Here is a 23,400-nt window from a genome sequence, read left to right as displayed (position 1 = left end):
TGTCCAGTTAAGGATATTGTAGTTGTAACTTAAAACTGGGACACATAAAGTGTTAATACCTATTATCTTCTTTTTAGCATTGATCTCTGTTTTTAGTATTGATCTGACTCGTCTATAATATTCTTTTTTATATTCTCTTTCATTTGTGCGTGTTGTGTCTTATCTAGTTCATGGATTCCTAAGTATTTGTAAGTTTGGCTTTGGTCTAATTCTTTTATTTCATTGGTTTTATCTAGTGTGATGTTGCTACTCTTAACTAGTTTTCCTCTTTTCATGGTTACTTTGGCGCATTTTTCTATATCCGCATCCAGTTCTATTTAGCATATCAGATAGAGGTGACAGTGCCAAGCAGAAAAGGAGTGGAGAGAGCGTGTCTCCCTGGAATATTCCTCTTCTAATGGGGATGTCTTTGGTTTTCATGAGTTCCTCTTTTGTTTGGAGCTGTAGCACTGTTTGCCATTTATTCATAGAGTGCCCTATGAATTTTATGATTGTTGGTGCTACTTTGTTAATGGCTAGTGTTTCGAGGATCCATGTGTGGGGGCTGCTATCAAACGCCTTTTTGTTATCGATCTAGGCCATACTGAGGCCTTTCTTCTTTCTGTGGCTCTCTTCAGTTATGGCTTTATTAATCATTAGTTGATCTTTACAGCCAGATGAGCCTTTGCGGCATCCTTTCTGCTCTTCTGGGAACAGTTTGTTTTCGTCCAGGTGCTTGTTCAACCTTTGCGATATCACTGCAGTAAATGCCTTGAACATTGTAGGGAGACAGGTTATTGGTCTGTAGTTTTCTGGTTTTGCTATTATTATTATTATTGCTATTATTATTATTTATTATTATTATTATATTATTATTATTATTATTATTATTATTATTATTATTATTATTATTATTATTATTGTTGTTGTTGTTGAGTGAGGGAGCAGCGCATGCTATCAAAGTGACACTCGGGTACAAATATATGAAGCCCAATATACCCATCATGACTACCCGTCTGACAAGAGTATACCAGGCACATGCATCACATCTATATGTGCGTGACATGATGATTTCATATCAAGATAAACAGCGCATGACTTTGAAGGTGGGGCCCAGTTAGAATTTTCTTCAGGTTGAGTAGCCTATCCCGCTCAAGAAGTCCCTGAATAAAGGTGGTTTAAGGATGTTGAACGAAACACCCATGTTTCCAAAAGTGAATTATCCAAACCCCAAAGAATTCCACTCAACACATGACTATGATGCTCCCCCACTACTTCTGCTCGTGACCAGAGATGCATATATCATCAGCCACTAAGGGATATGGTCAACTGGTGACGGTCAAACAACTGAGAAGCAAATCTGTGGTATTGAGCAGAATATTTGCTGTAGCCCCATCTTTTATACCAAGACAAAACAATGTACATGATACCACTTCTAATCAGTTAAGATCAGAAGCCATGAAAGCCATTGCCTGCTACACTGCATCAGGGCATATATCGGTTCATTATTACAAGTAACCCCGCCCCTCCCGCAATGCTTTATGTCTGTCTCTGTATTGACCCATTCATCCTTCGCCCTTATGGCAAATATATGAAATCATCATCATCATCATCATCATCATCATCCACCTCCTCCTCCTCCTCCTCGTCATCATTACCATCATAATCATCATCATCATCATCATCATCATCCTCCTTTTCGTCATCATCATAATCATCATGATCATCCTCGACATCATTACCATCATAATCATCCTCCTCCTCCTCCTCCTCCTCCTTCTCGTCATCATCATAATCATCATCATCATCCTCGTCATCATAACCATCATAATCATCATCATCATCATCATCATCATCGTCGTCGTCGTTGTCGTCGTCGTCATTATTATTATTATTATAATTATTATTATTATTATTATTATTATTATTGAGTGAGGGAGCAGCGCATGCCATCAAAGTGACACTCGGGTACAAATATACGAAGCCCAGTATACCCATCATGACTACCCGTCTGATAGGGGTACACCAGGCACATGCATCACAGCACATGGTGACACGGTGATTTCATTACAAGATAAACAGCGCATGACCTTGCGGGTGGGGGCCTAGTTAGAATTTTCTTCTGGTTGTGTAACACATACCTCTCAAAAGGTCCCTGATTACGGGTTGTTTAAGGATGTTGAATGAAACACCCATGTTTCCAGAGGTGAATCATTAAAACCCCAAAGAATCCCTCTCAACACATGGCTATGATGCTCCCCTAATACTTCTACACGTGATGAGAGATGTGCATATCGTCAGCCACTAAGGGACATGCTCAACTGGTTAAGGTCAAACAACTGACAAGCAAATCTGTGGTATTGAGCAGAATATTTTGCTGTAACCCATCTTTTATACCAAGACAAAACAACGTACATGATAACGCTTCCAATCAGTTAAGATCAGAAGCCATGAGAGCTGCTGCCGGTACTGCATCAGGGCATTTATTATTATTATTATTATTATTATTATTATTATTATATTATTATTATCATTATCATTATTATTATTATTATTATTATTAGTAGTAGTAGTAGTAGTAGTAGTAGTAGTAGTATTTTTATTGTTGTTTTTCATATCAAGGCTCAGGATTTCATAATTTTGAAACTATATAAAAGTTTTTTTCCTTAATATATATTCACAGGAAGGTATTTTGGGAGGGTAAAACTAAAAATGTATTGACCAGAGAAACCATAGAGACTTTTCAGATGCCGACAGTATTGTCTCTCTTTGGACTAAAACATAGAATACAAGTCAAGGAATGAAATAAACACAAAAATATTCAAATTGTTTACCGTCTCTATATTTGGTGGGCTCAGATCTTCTCAACTGATAAAAATGGGTATTATATTCTTTTATTAGCATCCTCTCTGTTGAGTCTTCTTCGTATAACATACAGCTTGGACTTACCGTTCTGCTCATGAAGGATTTACATGCAGAAGTTTCAAAACAACTCTTCGAACAGTGAAAGGCATCCACGTCAAGTGTCATCAATGTTTTACCGTCTTTCGGAGCACAGTTTGGTACTTTCATAAAATACTTCAGATATTCAACTGTAACAAAGCCAGGCAAATTAAACAACCAAAATACGAAGACGAAAATAAAACATTGTGAAAATAGATAATAATAAAGATAGAGAATATTAAATGTTTGAGGATCAACATTGATACTTTTACCAGGAAGAAGTGAATAAAGTTGTTACTACCATATTGTAGGTACAAAGCATCTTGGGATATATAATCTGTTAATGAAAATTACTGCGAATGAGTCTTTAAAGTTGTTTATTAATTCTATTATTTAAATGATTCACAAGTTATATACTATAATGTTTAACAGTTGTCTGTTGTAAAGAATGTCCCCTAATACCAGCACTTTGTTTTATTTAACAAAATGCTTACAAACTGACGTAAAACTGAATTATCACCAATGGAAATTATGTTAAGAAGCGAATTCGGCATCATACGGGTGTTTTATATTGAACGCAGAATTTAAAATTTTCTTTCCAACTAATTTATTTTGAGGAGGAAAATATTTTCCTCCACTGAACTTATAAATAAAATTTTTGAGTAGTAATTTTCATAATTTTCATAGATATATATCTATATATTGATATAATTTTACTTACGTCCATTTCCAAATGTCAGTGAGATGTAGAAGAGAACTGCAATGAAAATTTATTTTGGAGAAAAATTTCATATTTCATATTCACGTTTAACATTAATTTACAAAGAATGAAGATGAAAGGAATAAGAAAGAGAAGTGCTACAAGCATAATTCAGTAACAAATACGGCGATGACCACCACTACATCACCATAAAATTATCCATTGAAATAATGAGAGAGAGCAACAAATTGGAGAGGGATAGAAAGAGAGGGAACAGAATATAGAGGGATAGGAGGAGTGAGGGTGAGATAAAAGAGAGAGGAGCAAAAATAGAAAAAGGGAAAGAAAGAAAAGAAATGTTATTTGTTTCAAACGAGATCAGAAGCATCAGTATTTCTTGGAAGAGAACATTCTAGACACTTCAGAGACTTAGTGATAGTATTATGTATAACTTGTTCGTAGAATTAACCACCTTTTATAAAGGCGATTCACCACTTTTATAACGGGTTGATTCTATTTATTTTATAGAGTGATTATTGTCCTGAGTAGACTTTTCTAAGTCCACGTCGGCTTGTCACCAATATATAAGCTTGTGTTGGATTATCTGGTGTAGAATGTTTTTGACTTGGAAAAGATAATAAATATAGATGTTTACTGAGTAGAAATCTATAGTGATAAACCAGTCACTTATAACTTAACTATAAGTGTTATCACTATACGTAAATCTTAACTCAGGCTGCGTAAACACCGTGATGAATTATACACCAAGACGCTGAAACGTACATGTTGAAACGACACCGCTATAATAACAGTTTCATGGATACAGAAATAAATCTCATTAACAGGTTGAAGAAAATGAAGAAAGAGAAATTATTTACTAAATTAGTTTATTTAAATACATTTAATATTTATGGTACATTTAGAAGTCAAAGAAAATTGTCGTAGAGAGTTACTACATAAAATTTATATTAACTAATTCTTCCATACTAAACAAACAGAGTTTTACACAACGATTCAAAATAGTCTTGTTGGATTTAAGTAATAGAGATGGCATAAAAATAGCCAATATCTCAAGATCGGGAGTGTCGTGGAAATAAGTGACAATCAGCGAACACTGAGGGTGATTGTCGTGGAGTCTAGTGACAACCAACGATCCCTGATTAATTTTGATCTCACTGGACAAGGGATAGGCCTAGTTCAGAAGGTTTAGGTCATGTTAATATTCACCCATTTTATATATATATATATATATGTATATATATATATATATATATATATATATAATATTATATATATAATATATATATATATACACACATATATATATGATATATATATATATATATCATACATTATATATATATGTATATATATATATATATGTATATATATATATATATAGCATGTATGTATGCATGTATGTATGTATGTGTGTATGTGTTATGTATGAATGTATGTATACATACATATATGTATATCATTTTAATATATATGTATACTCATGTGTATATATATGTGCATACATATAAAAACACACATACATATATACATACATACATATAATTGCATAAGTTGGAGTAACAAGAAGGAATACGAAGGCACATTTATTGGTAAACCCTGCAATTGTTTCCACGCACCGCAGTCTTTCATTTTGGCAGGAATTTGGTTACGCAAACGTTTCTCTGCTTTGAGAATTCTTGTTGTGTCAACGGGTCGTCTGCATGTAACATTATTAAGATATAGTCACATGACAATCGTTCCTTGTGATACTCAGTGGTGAATAAAATATTGATTAATTGGTATAAACTGGTATTAATAAAGGAGTATTGAGGCAAAGGAACATGTTAATTATATATTAAGAAAATTATAATCTAAGCAGGTTTTTTTTATAAGTAGTGAATATACCAGTATAGTATGAATTTATAGAGATACAAAAATTAGAATTAATTTTATAAATAAAGGCTAATTATAAAATAATAAAGAAATACAATAAAATGATCAGGTAGGGCAGAACACCATAGAAAAGGGAATAAAATACATTAATTACCAATACTATGGTAAAGTATATGTGTAGCTTATTAACACCAATAGAAAAGATTTTTAGAAAAAACATAATAATTCAAATTATATTAGGCTAAAAATTATATATTTACTTATTTAGCTAATATCAATAAAAGACAAATATCTGGTATCAGCTAAAAAAAATTTAAGTTATGGAACAATCATATTTTACACTAATGTTTTCTTTTTTAATTAAGTTTATATCATAGATTTAAGAAGTTAATAGTGTTACTTCCTTCATGATATTTATAGTTTCTTAGTTGTACTTGTTTAGAAGGGTTATTTATATAAATGCCCTTAAGATCAGGAGGGTAGAGCCATTTAAGAAAGAGATAAATCAAGTAATTTCTAAAGATCATTTCAAACAATATTGTCTTATTGTATAAAGTTAAAATTTAGGTTAATCAAGAAGATTATTAAGAATGAAATTTTAACATAAGGATAAAACTTCTTTGAATATTTGGAGTACCGTAAATCCTCGAGTATTCCGTCTTTGAGTATAATACGCAGGGGATTTGAGGGGGGGGCTGTACCTCTGAAATACCTAAACCTTGTGTATAATAGGCACTCCTTCTCTAACTTGAGTCAAGGAGGTCTATATAACGTCCTTGGTTTGTAAAAATGTATATGGTAACGTCCTTTATTATAATTGTTATATATAACATAGTGCGAACGTGTAGTATTTTTGTGCATTTTGTTTGTAGAAAATAAAGAAATAACAGTAATAACGTTTAATAAATGTTGCTTACTGTAATTATGGATGATTCTTTTATGACTTCATTGCTTTCAGGTTTAAGGTATTATCACGCCCGAAATCACAAAATGCGTCTGATTAAACATAGCCAGAGAGAAAATATAAACTCGGACATAGCTTAGAAAATAATTTTTATTTTAAACTCGTTATAGTACGCACTAGGTATTTTGACCTTTAGATTTTAGGAAAAAATGCGGATTATACTCGAGGATTTACGTTATATACCAAAGTTTTACCACAATAGAGAGAGAGAAGAAAATTGCATTAGTTTTGAATATTCTTGTTGCTTATTTGATTTTAATCACCTTACTTTGAATTGTATGGATAATACCGTACTAAATTCTGGTCCCTCAACTTAAGTACCATATTCATGTGAATCTAAATTTTGCTGAACTCTCTCTCTCTCTCTCTCTGTTATATATATATATATATATATATATATATATATATATATATATATATATATATATTATATATATATATTTATATATATATATATATATATAATATATATATATATTATATATGTATATATAGATATTTATATATTTTATATTATATATATGTTATAATATATAATATTATATTATATATATATATATTATATATATATATATATATATATATATATATATATATATATATATATACACATATATACAAAATGTGTTATTGTGGGGTCTCAGTCGTGATGGCTAAATTCTTAAATAATTAAAAGCATATTAATTATACAATAAAACATTTACTTACAAATAATTTGAAGATAATTCCTCCTCAACATCCTGTCTGTTTTCTAGGTAGAATGGCTGTCAAGAGCGAGATGTTACCTGTTTGAATTTATCTTCTTAATGAAGGATAATCATTATATGATCTTCGTATCGATTTATCACTATTAGCTGGTATTGTATTCCACAAGTGAAGTGTTTGTATCAATTCAATACACTTTATAAAGATACTCCGGGTGAAAAGGTATTGACTTAACGATTGAGAGGGCATAAGATCACCAGTTGATACATATAAATATATATATAATGTGTGTATGTGCGTGTGCGTGCCGGTCTGTGTGTATGTATGTGCATGTACGTGTGTGTATGCGTGTGTGCTTTTGCATGTGTACCACACAACTTTATCAAAAACAATTAAAGCAACCATTGATAAATTTCGTATCTAACGACTTTGCCGTTTTTCATTTTTTTGAAAAATCCAATAATTTTTATATGTGACATTTCCCGCTGTGAGTTGAAACTAAAGGGTCGCACTCATTTATAAAGTTATTTTTCCACATGCGTTATTAAAATAATGACAGTTATTTCATGCCAACTTCTATCGTACAACATCAGCTGTTTTAAGATCGTCAAAAAATGCGAGTTCCTTCAACAGGTAACAATAACAATCTCAGATAAAATATTTCTTCTTGCTTTGGACTTGGAAACTAAAGTCTTGAAATAATTCTCTCTTCTCATCTCTCGTGTCGTTTCCAAACAGTCATTCCTTTGTCACACACATAATGATAAGGAATACCAATATGCAACCTGCGTCTTGTATTTACTAAGAACAAACCATGTTGGTAGAGGCGTGTTACGACGGGCAGCTCTTCTCTCTCTCTAACGCTTCTTTCTCATTACTTTCTCTGTAAAAGACATATTCTTGCTGTTGCACTGGCAGCGAGTATAACAGTATGGGATCTGTTATATATTTTCATCATGTACAACTTCAACGTCCATCTTCCTTTTACTTATATTAAATTTAATGTTTTTGTAGCCTATATAGAGTTACTTGAATATGTATTTCATTGACTTGGTAGTCGTACCTATTTGCATATTTACATGCGCTTTGAAAGTGAGCGACATTGGTCCTTTCTATTGAGGACTACACACCTATTATTAACTTTATTAACTTGTATTGTCCCACCTTGGCGTCACCTGTAGCATGGATAACCATTGTCATTTGCTCATGTTTCTTCAAGAAATTCGCTAGGAATCTTCTTTGACAGTGTCCGTTCACCATGCAAACATTCTCTCAGGTGTCTTTCACTCTCAGGTCCATGCTTCATGCATGTTCTTTTATAATCACATGAAACAGATGCTCAGTTTCTACGACAGAAACTTCGCGCTGCTGCAAACAATCTGATATATTTGCAACGAGTCCTCTGCATGTAATATATTTTATGTCCTTGTGTTCGATATATAATTTAACAACTTCTCCCTACTATAACCTGAGACCTAACGCTCTCAATCACGGTTCACAGTGAACTGCTTACCAACTTGAGCTGCCAATCGCTCACACTTCTTTATTTTATAACAATGAGTCAGTCCACCTTCAGTCACTTGGTTGGTGGTCAGAATCTTTCCATAACATCTCCCCTTTTAAGAATTAGTCTCCTTCACTTCTCTCCGATCAGAGTTTTTAGTATCTTTTACGCTTAGGATTCAAGTTCAATGTTTCCGTTCTTTTTCGTCTTCTGATGCTAGAACGTGTAGTTTCAAATTGTTTGGCTGCTGGTACCTCAAACGTGTCGTACAAAACTCAAATGGAGATTCCTTTTCTCGTGACAGTTTTTCCGTGAATCTTTCTTGAAGTTGGTTAATATATTTTTTATGTTCGAAATTTTTTCCTTTTACCAGGAATAACATTTTTCCAATTTGTTTAATCATTACACCCGTCTTCCCAGTTTTTTTTTTACCATATCTATAGGTTTTAAGTAAATCTTTGTCACCTAAGTAGAATAATTTTGAAGTAATTTTGTTGTTCGCCTTTGTTTTTAATTTTCACTCGGTATCAACTTATCAAAGACGGATGTGACCTTTCTAGCAAACATCGGTTCTGCGGGTGACATTTCCGGTGGTATATTTGGATTAAGTATTAATCGGTACATTCAAATAAGGCCGTTATAATCTAATTTTTTGGAGTACATATTTTACGTGTTCTACGTGTTGATCCCTGGATTCGTTTTTTTTAAGAATTATATTATCCAGATATGGAGTTAAGACTTCACAGTCCGCTAATATTGCATCCAAAATCTCTTGAAATATCGCTGGTGCGACTTTTAAGCCAAATTGTAACCTGTTGTATTTATACAGTCCTTCCTGTGTGTTAATTGTTTTGTATTTAGAGCATTCATCGTCTACTCTAATTTGTAGGTACGTGTCAGAGAGATCCAGTTTAGAAAACATCTTGCCACCGTTGAATTTTAAGAAAAAATAATTTTCAGTTCGTCTGACGACTTATTGTGCTATAGGGAAAAAACCCACTCACAGTCTTGGAGAAAAGATCTGTGAGAAGGTCCCATAAGCTAAATAATTCCATCCGGTCAGTTCCGATTAAATTTGTCGTATTGTTTAACACAAAAACTTTGGCTTTTAAGGTGTTTTAACGAAACGTAGTGTCTCTTATAAATTCGCCCTTAAAATATAATTTTTGCATGAAACACCACGGGCAATGTTTGAAGTTTCATTTAATCATGTATCTGTGTTAATTATCGAGATATCGCTGTCCGCGTCCAAGCGTAACTTTACGTTTGTGTTATTACTTTTTACGTACAAAAATTTCCTTTGGAGCACTTTCGTATGTCTTGTCACCGATAACCGGTTGACGTTATTTTTCTGTTGAACCATTTACGACGTTTTGTTTTACAGTGTGATTTTTTATAACCTATTCGGCCACTCTTGAAACATTTAATATTTTAAACGGACAGTTACTTTTAAAACGTAGACCACATCACCCACAACATGTTTTCGGTCTTTATATACTTTTCTCTGATTTCTTATCTGTTACCGGTAGATTCGCTTAAACATGAGATTAACCTCTTTCTTCAAGTTTATCTGCGTTGTGTCGTAGATTTATAATCCCCTGATATACTTCTGCTTTCTAACTTTTCAATATCTGGGAGCGTATATCTGCATCGTTGTTTGTAGAAAACCTTTGAACAAAAAACTAAACACTTGAACACGTCCGGGGTCAACCCATTCAATTTTAATTTCTCACACTCTCTGTTAAACTCTCCGACATAGGTGACGATATCTTCATCATCGTTTCTGACCCAATTTAAACATTGCCAGCGAGTAGTGAAGAGGAAAAGTAAAGGCTATCGGTGAATCTTTCGTCATACAAAAGCAACTTTAACTGTCTATGGATCGATTCAGACTGCCTCAGTACAACAAGTGCTTACAGGAAGAAAAACGAGGACAACCAGCAGAGAAAAAAATCTTCACCTATACACGATGGGTCTATCAGCAGGGACCGTGCCATGTTGTTCATTATGAGCTTTCCTTTATTATGGATATCCTCCCTCATTTCAGTGAGGTTATCAAGTCATGGGAGAGGCAAATTAAAGACAAGTGCTTCTATTACGATTGTCTATGAAAGTTTACGCTTTCGTCTCCTCTAAACAAGTTTTAATACGAATCAAGTCTTTAGCAAAAATATTACAAATCTTCACTGCTGTGACTACAGCAACGGCAATGCTATCCAGTTAAACATCTTCATATCAAACGAAAAGAAAGTTTTGTAGCCTCCGATTGAGTAACACATCAGTGAAGTTATTAAGATCAACCCACTGATTCAGTAAATGCCTAATCTACGAGAAAAATCTCCACAGCAGAAGGGTCTCATCGGTCAGTGAGAATGTTGAAAGTCGGCTGAAAATTAATAGAGCACTTTCATAAATTTTCATCGTGAGACCGTCATCCCTATATTGAAAACCAGAGTTGCTTAGAGTTCCGACACCAATTTTCGGCATTAAATGGTGATATCATGATAAACCCCTCTTATCTCAATCCGTAAATGCTCCAGTTTCTGAACATTGTTTGTCTCAAATTCATAGCAGATACATTTCAACTAAATTTAGACGCCCTGGTGTGGTCTGCAAAGCGACTCATCGGGTGGAAGTGACACATCTTGATCTACTTGACCGATTTACTTTCAACAGATTCCTCGATTGGACTGATCGAACTGCTGCAAGAAGATGTAACACTGCCTGTAAGCACACGGCAGTCTATGAATGAATACTTTCTCAATCTGTAGAGGATAAATTCTTATCAGGCGAGATCCGTGGTAGACAATAAACCGGACATTTATGCCGAAGTATAATGAATAAATGGTGTGATGAAAACCTAAATTTTAAAGACATCTTCCTTCGTTTTGCGACACAACGACGAAAAGAGAATCACTTTCGAGGAGTTCGTATTTTCATGACTTATATTAGACGGTGCCAACGTTTTATTTATTTGTGATTTTCAATCACGTTGAGAAGTTGATTTCAAATTTCATTTATTAAATCAAAAGTCAAATTATTATTTATTTAAAATTTTGCCCGTGCTTTTTTAAAACTAATGCTGACTGGGCTACAACACAGCGATTGGGTCTCCACTGCTCCAGAACATTAATCGCCTGAAATGCAATCCCTGATCCAATTTTCCCAACAGATGTCGACACACAAATCTTCAAACTAAGCATTAACCGTATCGATCTCACCAATCCATAAAGAATTGCAACACAATGTCCACTTCAAGAAACTATTAACAAAGAATCCAATATTAATCTAAAACTAAACAAATGAAAACAAAAGGAACATTTTACGACATGTATGGTCAGCATTGCAATTTATGTTTTTCACAGCAAAAAACTATTTTAACTTTTCGATAACCTGAAAGAAATCGTGGGGCTTCTGAGTTTACGATCAAATTTCTATTAGATTTCGTTTTCCGTATAATTGATTTCGTGTTTTGGTTTAACCTATTCTTCGTTTAACCTGTACTAATAAGTTGCAAATAAGTTGCTGAAACACAAACTTTCGTCCATAGAGAAAAAGAAAAGATTCTTATTTTAATTTCGCTTTATAATCCTTAATAAAAGCAGTTTAGATCAGCCAGCTTAAAATAGTTTCCGAGAGACCAGAGCTAAAACTCAAATTAGCAATCACGTTCTAAGATAAGACTAATTTAGAACGAAAAACGTTAGCAATTAAAATTAATCAACAAAAGAATAACTGAATTAAATTGATTTTATTCACAAAGAAACACACATTTTATCTTATATAATTATAATTAGCAAACGTGATCCGTTGAAGACTTGCTCACATTTCATGGAGAAGTAATTTTTGGGTGAATTCCATTAAAGTTCAGATCAGTTTCTTTAGTAGGCACTTAGTGTTAGTATATGAAAAGGCGGTACATGTAGAAGATATCAAACATAAACGGGAACAATCCAGAACCGAGTGAGCATGCATTTGGGCCTTGGTAATAAGGTTGTGATATGGATTTGTTTTGAAGGAAAAAGTTGAATAAGTTGTCAAATCATTATTTTCTTTTTCTGCAATAGAAAAAAAGCAAGAGAAAACACAAGAAATATAACAACATAAATGAAATTATTGCTCTTCATTGGAGGGTACAAGGGAAACGAATGGATATGGACTATTGATTCGATAGATCGATTTTATTAATGTTCCGTTGGACATCTTTAGAGTAGTGAGAGTAGGGAGTGAGTTTCTGAGTGTTGTATAATCTAGAAAGGAAGGATTGGGGATAATAATTGATGCGGGATGTGATCTGGTTGGTGTAATAGCATGTATGACGGGAGAAGGAGAAGGGGCATGTGGCTGGCTATCTCGGGGAGAGGAATTATAAATTTACTGCTAATATATTTAACTAAGAATTAGGACTCTAATTAGAAGACATAATGCGATGAAGAAGAAAGCGACATTAATTTCTCTTATTTTTTCGACAAGAACTGGAGACAGAAGATCAATAAATTAAATATGAGATACAATAAAAAGAAAAAAGCACACAAAAAAATAAGCAAAATAGGTTAGCAAACCTGATCTGTTGAAGTCTTGCTCACATTTCATGGAGAAGTAAGTACTTTTTGGGTGAATTCAATTAAAGTTCAGATCAGTTTCTTTAGTAGGCACTTAGTGTTAGTATATGAAAAGGCAGTACATGTAGAAGATATCATACATAAACGGGAACAATCCAGAACCGAGTGAGCATCCATTTGGGCCTCGGTTATAAGGTAGAGATTTGGATTTTGTTTGAAGGAAAATGTTGAATAAGCTGTCAAATCATTAGTTTCTTTTTCTGCAAGAGAAAGAAAAATTGGAAAGAGGAAACACAATAAATATAAGAGCATAAATTAAATTATTGCTCTAGTCTGACAAAGTACAAGGGAAACGAATAGATGTGGCCTATTGATTCGATAGATCGATTTTATTCATGTTCCGTTTGGACATCTTTAGGTTAGTGTGAGTAGGGAGTGAGTTCGTGAGTGTTGTATAATCTAGAAAGGAAGGACTGGGGATAATAATTGATGTGGGATCTGGCTGGTGAAATAGCATGTATGACGGGAGAATGAGAATGAGAATGTTGTTGGGTGTCTCGGAGGGAGTGGTTCTCGTATTACCGGCGAGATGTATTGAGGTATTTCTTGCAGATTAGTAAGGAAGCGTGTTGAGAATTTTAATGACAACGGAGATTAATATTAATCCATTTGCCAGATTTTAAATGTATTTGTGGGTTGTTTTACAACATTCTTTTGGATGGATATAATAATTTTACTGTTAATATATTTAATTAAGAATTAAGTTTCTAAGTAGAAATACTCATGTGATGTAGAAGAAAGAGATATTTATTTATTTTTTAATTTTTTGTGGCAAAACTAGAGATCAATGAATTAAAGATGAGAAACCAGAAACAGAAACGAAAAACACAAAAAATAAACAAAAATAGGGTCTTACTGTCAACGAAATAATTAGAGTCGAAAAATATATACCACATCCCACAGAGTTAATCTTGTCCAGTGTATTTGACTGTTTGAAATCGTTCCAAAGTTCTGAAATGGAATAAAATAGTTTCTTATTCTTCTGATGGTCTTAATATCTTTCGTGGTTTCTTTAATATTAATAAAGAAATCCTAATCTCCTTAATACAATCGAGTTACCTATTTATATATAAGATAATTTTATATAAGAAGTCATTACTTCTTTAATATATGTTGAGTTTTATTTACTATCAGTTATTTCTAGTAATAACACAAGGCCTCAGATATGAAGGGACATACGTTTATAAAGATCCTAGCTACGTTCGAAATGTACTTCAAACATGTCTTTATATGTATAACGGTATAATTGTAACGGGAAAAGCGTAACAGGCACGATGTAGCAAGTTGTTTGTAACACGTAGAGATGTGACAAGTTGGCGAAAGACTGTGCAATGCGTAGATAATATTTCTGGATGCACTGCAAAGAACTGCTGAAAGGTATTTCACACTTACTGTAGATTTTACTTACGCGGTTCTGCAAGTGCGACGAATGGGAAGTAAACACAAAATTTAGTTAGTTTTTATGGATAATCTATTACCATGGCAGTTGTTAATAGTGAACCCTAACTTGAGGTGGGTAAATGGGGCAAAGCTCGCGAGAAGGTGCCATAGTTAACTGTTTGGAAGTTGCAAAGGAAAGAGAACATTTTTCTCTTGGTATCTCGAATTTATTGCAGTGCTAAAGTCAAGTCAGACCATTGACAATAGATCGGAATGGATTAACAAGATTACACTCTGTCTCATCTAAAATGGTGGCGAATTAAATAGGTAAAACGAATGGATTCTAACACAAATGGCAAGGAAACAATATAACAAGCGTGAAGACCGAGGTTTCGATTCTTGTTAAGGAGTCCGGGGTATATGTCTTACAATATAATTAGTCCGCATTGGAGTTGGAAAAAATGATTTTTTCTGGAACAGTTCAGGGAAGCGTGTAGAATAGATCGGAATTAATTTTAATATGTTGTCTGCAATGCTAAAGCGGCGGACTGGCCGAATCGTTAGCACGCCAGACGAAATGCTTTTCGTATTGTCTATTTACCTTTGTGATGAGGTTCGTCAATCCTTCTAAAATACCAAAATCAATAATAATGATAACAATAATAATAATGGTGATAATAATAAAAATAATAATATAATAATAATAATAATAATAATAATAATAATAATAATAATAAAGAACGCTAGCCTTGACAGCAACTACACTGACCAGTCAGTAGCCGAAGACACAGAAACACTAACACACCCGGCAGAACAACTGAAATATAACTTTTGGTAATTGGAACATCTACAATCTCCTGTGAGTATTTTAAAATCTCACCACCACCCCATAAGGCTAGAAACTTACATATCTTTAATTTTCTCTGGGCGAACACACAGACGATCATCTTTAAAATCTTTAAAAATCATTAAAAATATTTACAACTTCTGTGAATACTATCTCTCTCCTTCCTCCCTGAATATTCAAAAATAAACAACCCCCTTTTATTGCAAGAACGCTACAGTTTTCTCTGGCCGGACATACAAACGGTCATCTTGAGAAAATTTAAAACTTTAATATCTACAATTTTTTATGAAAATTTTACTCTTCTTTTCACCCTGACTACTCAATTATGTAAACGTACCTTTTATAGCAACAAATTAAACGAATGAAAAAAATTAAGGAGATAAGCACCTGCCAATGTATACAAACTGCACAATTACGAAAACTATAAAACACAGAAAAACCTAAAGAAAGCAAAGGAAAATTTAAAAATATCCACCCCACCTGCAAGCTACTCCTCTTTCTCCTACTATCACCTCCAGCCCTCACATATTTATGATGATATTATGTACAAGACAAAAGTGGAAACTAAACAACATATGATAATACCACACAGTAGTAGGAGCAAAGATGGCATCTCAAGACGGTTACAATACCAGTGGTTATAGGATCACTTGAACTGAAGATTTTTTAAGAATGATCCCTAGATTACCATTCATGTTGGAAATCAACAGATTGTATTAACCGACATGTCACACGTATTGAGAAGAGCAAAGTCGCTGTGAATTTTCTTTCCTGTTTTTGCCCCTTATTTTCTTTGGGTTTTTTATTATATTTTACATCTTTTTCTTTTTCTCTGTTTTTCTTCTCCTTTTTTCCGTCACATAATTTTATAACCGAACAATCTGGTGTGACTATTTTAGTGGCCTGCAAATATATACAGTGCGAAATATAACGTGTCTTCAATGGCAGAACAATGCAGAGTGGACTATCATAACTGTTATAAATTAATTACTCATAGTCTGATATAGTAATATTTCGGAATATAAAAATTCCTTCTACAGATATTGCTAGGAATTGATCGAGTTACTGCTATCAACGGTTTTCCCCCAACGCTTACTGAATTTATTTTTCGGAAGCGTCTCTGCAGTGGTCTTACGAAGCCCTGCTGGAATTCTTCATGAGAAGTGCGTGAGGGTGGCCCTGTCTCGAGTTCCGGTGTGTTGGCATATCCGCAGCGCTGCTTCTAAGTCATGTATTATTGTACGTGCAGTATTTTTTATAATACCTGAGCATGTTACCAGAAATGAACTTACACACATCCAGATGTAGCTGAATTATATGCTGGCTGAAAATATGCAGCATGTTGTTAATTTGGGGTTCTAGTCTGTCTATGAGGAAGCTATCTTCATGGACAGACTAGGGCCCTAGTATGTCTGACTACTGAGTTTGGTGTTGCGCTAAAAATTGACTGGATAGAATAAAATCCAAGCAGTCGATACGTGGGCGATAGCATCACTTCGGTATGGAGTGGGAATTATAAAATGGCAAAAGAGAGAAATGAAGAATACCAAGACCAGAAACATTTTTGACAGTGCACGGAGCTTTCCATACTAAGACTGACACTTGTCCAGAAGAAAGGATGGGAGTGGCTTGATCAATTGCCAGTTGCCAGGACTGTATCGAAGCAGGGAAAAACAACCTAGGGTGGAATATACAAAAAAAACAAAATGAAACACAAAGGCAGGCATCATCGACACTGAAAATTGTTTACATCAGTAAATGTAACATTGCTTTCCAAATGACTTCCTTTGCAGTCAACATCATCACTGTTGAGGGATTCATGCAGTCCCTTAAAGGTGATGAATTCCCTTTCTCTAGGAAAGTCTGGTACAAGATAGTTTCACTCCACCACTCCTCAATAATGAACCCCGGTTGCTGCTGGGTTTTGATAATAATTCAAAGAGACAGGGTCGTAAAAGTAATACCATCTCCCCAGGCACAACATCTGACTTGGTTCTTGGACTTCAAGACAGGTTCTATTGAAAGAATTGGTCTGTCAGCAGTTTGAAGTATACTTTTGTGTCTGTACACACTTCGCTGTTTCAAATTGTCTTTCAACGCAAGAAGCGATTTGGAGAAATTCCCGCCATCTGAATGCAATAATCATACAGTCGATAAGAAAGCGACAAGGGTTTTGAGATGAGTGAGTTCCCGGTGATTGCAAATGTGTGGTTGAGATCGTGGGACTGTCGATGCATACACTCAATCGTGTGCATCTATTCACATAAGAATCACAGATGGAATAGTTTGGCAATGTTTTACAAACCTTCACTGTGCCACTAAAACATTGGATTTGGATAATCCGCGTCAGTTTTTTCTTTTGCTCTTTCTCTGTGAAACCGAGTATTTATAGGTTTTTCTGCAAATGTACAAAATTGTTGCTACATAATCTAATGCACTTCTGATGAAAGGTGCAAACGAGACTTTATGGTCAGGGTACAAGGACTGTAAGTTTGCCATAAATGTTCTATTTTCCTAAGACTTTTGATTGTACATTCACATCCTCTGGGCAGCTGACCCCTACAACAATGCATGACATTTTTCCCCTGTAACACAGAACAATATCAGGTCTGCTATATTTGTACCGAATTGACGTTCGTTTTTGCGGGGAGTTCCAACAGTATTCCTTGCTTTCAAAATGTCTGATTACTTGCTGGTTCTAACATGGCTTCGATGTATACGTCCGAGCAGTCCTTCCTATGGGTAGCATCGTAAATAGTCTTTGCAACTATATCATGCCTCAGGGGCAGGTAGAATCTCGTAGGCATTTTGTCACAACTACTGATGATGTGGGTGACATCTTCCACACTGGTATAGCTGAGCCAACATTTTCCATCACAGCATGGAGGTTTGATGCTATCTTTGTCCCTTTTGTTCATCGATTATTTAGTAGTTATCTTGACGTATGAGTGTGTGCGTGCATGTAAGTATGCATGTATGCGTGCATCTATATATGTATGCGAGTATGTATGTATGTATGAATGTATGTATGTATGTATGTATGTATGTATGTATGTATGTATGTATCTGTCTATCTATCTATCTATCTATCTATCTATCTAATCGATCTGTCTATCTATCTATCTATCTTTCTATCTATCTATCTAATTTGGTATTGAGTCCGTACCTTTATATGACATTGGACTTAGCCAATCGATAGAGCCAAGTAAATCAAAGACCCAACCTCAATATAACAGACTAACACATTTTTGAAGGTGGTGCCTTAGTCTTGTCCAACTGACTGTGTATAATTCCAACAAAATAAATAAATAAAAACAAGAAAATGACGCCCTTACCTCTGTTTATTTCGGTGTAAATGTAATTTTTGTAAAAATACAATTCAACAGTTCTATGATCTTTAGATGACAAGTGGCATTTTTTGTCATTATAGTGATAGTCAAACGATTGGCATTTTGCTTTTGCTTCGCAATGAAGCAGACATTGCGTGTAACTGAAGTCTTTAAAGTCACCCAAATCATTGTGAGAAGGTATAGCAGCTTTTCAATAAAATCTAAAGGACATCTTCCTGTAAGAAGAAGAAAATAAATAAATCACTGTTGTCTTTTGTTGTTTTTCGTAATGGTGGTGGAACTGTTTCACGTTGTATAGTGTTATTATTTTTGAATAATGAGAAATAATTAATAGATTATTTTCTACTCTTTAATAAATATCAATATTGTGATAATATTGTGATGATAAAAGTGAGGATAATAATAATAATATATAATAATAATAATAATAATAATAATAATAATAATAATAATAATAATAAAAGCAATAACAATAATAATAATGATAATAATAATAGTAATAAATTATTTTATTAGCCATGATCACTCACATAAAATAACATTGAATGACATGCAACAACATAACAGACAAAAACGGGAAGATACAATGGGTTTTACGGCGTGTAAACAATATATATAGCAAGTAAATCAAACAAATAAAAAAACACCTAATAGGGGAGGCGCTTAAGATCCTCGTGGAAAACCCCACAAAGGCCACGGGTGCCTGATCAACAGAGCAAGAGGCCTTCTTTAAATCCCTTTTATTGTTTACAGGTGCGCGCAAAGAATTGGTCTTTTTGCACTGGACATTCTTCCAACATTCACCCTCCTTTCAACACAATTACTACAAGGCAACACTTCCCTCTCCACCCCCAAATTCCATTTCAAATGAAACTTGAAAAAGTTGGTAAGGGCTTGGCCAAAGAGGAAGGTCTCTGACTTTAGCCCTTTCAGACGAGTCCACCATACTACCGATTTCGCTACAGCCACTAAACAAATAAAAATTGCCTGCTCCTCCCAGCCAAAGGAGGACGGTAGGGTAATCCTCACTATGGATTCAGCTGATAGCGGATCCGTCCAACACGTGACAGCAGGTGTTCGACATAAACCCACAGAGGTCAGCAATATTCGGTCACTGAACAAGGGCGTGTAGAACGGTTTCCTCATTCTGGGCACACCTCGAGCAGGCCTGGCTGACGGCACTTCCGTACCTGTAAAGTTTATCTCAAACAGTCAGCGCCCCTCGGTGGCACTGTCAGGCAAGGGACTTCTCGAACTTATTCATAGGCCTAGGCCAGAAAGTTCTCCGAAACAGACCATTTCGTTGATCTTCATCGATGCCTAGAGTTTCCTTGAGAACGTCGTCGCGATATCCTTCCACTAGCCCTCTATAGAACGCTAGAGTGAAACTACACCGACTTCATTGTTCGCCTGGCGGAGGGCTGTGACAAGCACTCCCTCTTCGGTCTACGCTTAATCCAGGTTTGCAGCTCAGTCAAAGGGACGGTCTGTGGAAAAATGTATCTGACAAACAGTGACCACACCTGCTCACCGCCAAGGAAACGCTAGAGATGCCGCAAACTTAATGAATGTCTGCGAATTAGTAACCACGGCATGCCCAGCCCTTCATTCAGCGACTGTTGACAGTTGATGGAGCGCCTGACCAGTGGAACGCGCCCCTTCCACAGAAAAGGGAAGAGTAAACGCACCAGGTTGGTCAACCAGCAAACGGGGCAAGGGACGACGGTCAAGTGGTAATCGATGACAGATGCGATGTACACATTCGCCTCCTCGCCTCGACCGCTCTGAAGCAGCTCCCTATAGGCCCATGTCTGTGTAAGGCTGGCTACCTTCCTCGTCACCTCGTCCCAGTTTTTTCTGCGCCTGAAGGTCTGGACCAAACTAGATTCCGAGCAATGCAATTTAATGGCCCGTCTCTTTCGGTTCGAACACCATGTGTCCTTCCTGGTCCACCAAAGACCGAATGGTGCCTTTATTGTCACTTTTCACCTCCGTCACGCGGGCCTATCATTACGCTATCATTCCCTCTCCGCGGCTTTCGTGTTTGGTGTCGAAATATTGGTCATGGGTCAACCTCACCGCCAACACGTCAGTTCCGATGCATCTCCCTCTATTCTATTCGTCCTATCGTCAACGCCTTGCTAAACCTAATTAATTCTTCTTCTCTAATTTGCTCTTTTAAAAGCAAACCAACAGTTGTTGACGATTGCCCCCGACAACGTCCGCTTAACTAATTCGCTAATCCGGTCACTGTAAGCTTGACACGTCACCTTCGGCTTCCAGTAACCGGGACCATGTCTATGAAGCCTATCCAAGTCGACTGTACAGATCACAAATTTGTGGTCTGTGTAGTTGACCATGTGAAATTATGAACACCCGATGATATCCTGTCCGCTGGCTTACACAATACTCTATCTAGATACGATCTAGATAACCAGATGCGGTTGTTCAAGTCCACATTGGGACATTCGGATAATCTAGTCGGTACCCGGCAGACAATGGAAAAACGTCTGAGTAGATTTTTGAGGTTTTTGCACCCCACATCTCTTATAAGAAACTCCCACGCAATCGAAACATCCATCTAAGACAGCGTTCTAATCCCCTACTAGTACGAATGTTCGAGACGTACTCCAGACGCTTGAAGTAATCAGACCACCCTGCCCCTGTCAGCCACCAGTTTGAAAGCCCAGCCGTCACTGCTGTTGACATCTAGGACCACCAACTTACCTTCTGATCCAGGAAGACTGCCCTTATATTCAAATCCGGACCCTTCCAGAAAAGCACCACAGTTTTACTATTACACCACCCAGGCCGACACGGAGAAAGAAAAATCTCCGTGGGTCGGATATCTGGATTCACTAATGACTGCAACATTTACAGTAAGTGACCTCAGGTCATTTAAAAGCTGACGTTGTTTCCAAGGTGACCCGAGGCCCCTGGCCTCTATAAAACTATTCTTAGCATCACCAAGTTAAAATAACTATAGAATGGAGAAGAGCACCTCTTACCACTGTCCTCTGGTATGATGGTACACTTCATGTGGATGTTTCCCTAGGTTTTTATATATTCTTTTTGTAAAAGTCTTTTGGAGCCACCCCACAGCATCTGGAAATGTTGCTTTTATGGTTTGTAAATTTGTTGTGTGGTTTTTAATATTTGTATGCGTGGTGGTGGTGGTGGTGGTGGTGGTGAGTTCTGTCATGGTGGTGTTTGTATTGTCTCTTGAGTATGTAATTAAATCTATTATTGCCTGTATCAATAGCTGTGAAGTTTGTGGTGCTAGTAGAATCTGTGGTGGAGTTTGTGTTTGAGGTGATAGTGCTGGTGGAGGTGTGTTGTTTGTTATGGCTGTTGAGTGTGGTGTTGCCGCTGTTGGGACGTTCAGTGTCTACTAGCGCCTCCCCACTTTTTCTTCTACTGTCTCAGTAGATTTTTCTTTTTTTCTCTTTGGTGGGGGGGGAAACTGTTTGCCACCCCCCCCCCTCTCGACTTCGTTACTCGAACAGTCCGAGTTGTTTTGGTCGGGAGGAGGATGACTCCGACTTTTGGTTTTGTTGGTGTTCATTTGTTACTGCTGCTACTGCTACAGTAGTTGTGGTGGTGGTGTTACTGCTGCGACGGGGTAGTGGTACCCCGGCCGGTGGCGGGGGTGGGGGGGGGTACTCCGGCTGCTGCTGCTGCTGCTGTTGTTGCTGCTGTTAGGAGATGTCCCTTTTTCTGGTGTCGGTTGTAGCGTTCGACGCATCTCCTTGTATTTTGGCAGTCGATGTTAAGGTGCTGATTGTTTCCACGAAAGTAGCACCTCGGCCTCCTGCCCTCCACAGCTACGCGTAGTCTCGTGCTCTTCGGTGAGTTTAAGGAGTCAGGGATAGACTTGAGGTCCTCTTGTTCCATTTGGACAAGCGTTCCAACTCCTGACCCGTCCAATTTTGTCGGTGCAACTTATACACCTCCAGGATCGCGGCCGTATCCTCTATATCATAGAAGACAGCGGCCATCAGCCAACATATGTTTAATTCAGGGGTACTCCCCCCCCCGGCCGATATTAATTTTGTTAACATGCCGACCAAGACATGTCGGCACGACGATAAGGTCTCTGAAAATAGTGGCACTGTGGAATGTTTTCTTGCTTCTTCCTTTGCGTAGCGCACTTCCACAGTACCGAACCATTTTCCACGTGTCACTTATGTTTTCTTCTTCCAAATTGGTTTCAGAATTAGTTCCAGTTATTCTTGTGTTGCTCGTTCCAATGACTTTTTTTGTTTGTTTATACATTTGTACGTAATGCTTCTTCTGTTTGTGTCCAGAACAATTTCTTTCGGGGTATTAGAGAGACATTATTACCTTGTCTCACTAAGAGCCCCTTGAAATTTTTTAAATCCTCTAATGTGACGTTTATCGTTTCTCTTGTTTGTTTCGCTGCAGAAGCGAAACCGTGTCTATTGGATCTGTCATTTGCGTTTGTGTTTGTATTTTCTTCGTTGTTTTTCTTGTTCACAGCGGTGTTTTCTTG

The 23,400-nt window shown here is 36.1% G+C and overlaps 1 protein-coding gene across 1 annotated transcript; it reads right to left on the bottom strand.

The window, feature by feature from the left end:
* Positions 1 to 2,772: 2,772 nt before the first annotated feature.
* Positions 2,773 to 7,240, bottom strand: LOC118761175. Its single transcript, XM_036498899.1, has 3 exons — positions 7,188 to 7,240; positions 3,644 to 3,679; positions 2,773 to 3,071 (listed from the first exon to the last, which is right to left on the bottom strand). The coding sequence occupies exons 1-3, from the start codon at positions 7,216 to 7,218 to the stop codon at positions 2,773 to 2,775; spliced, it is 366 nt and encodes a 121-aa protein (XP_036354792.1). The 5' UTR covers positions 7,219 to 7,240.
* Between the last annotated feature and the right edge of the window lie 16,160 nt (positions 7,241 to 23,400).

This window comes from Octopus sinensis, unplaced genomic scaffold, assembly GCF_006345805.1.
Source record: "Octopus sinensis unplaced genomic scaffold, ASM634580v1 Contig10130, whole genome shotgun sequence".
NCBI lineage: Eukaryota > Metazoa > Mollusca > Cephalopoda > Octopoda > Octopodidae > Octopus > Octopus sinensis.
Note: the sequence above shows the minus strand (reverse complement) of the source record. Positions and strands in the feature narration are given on the sequence as shown.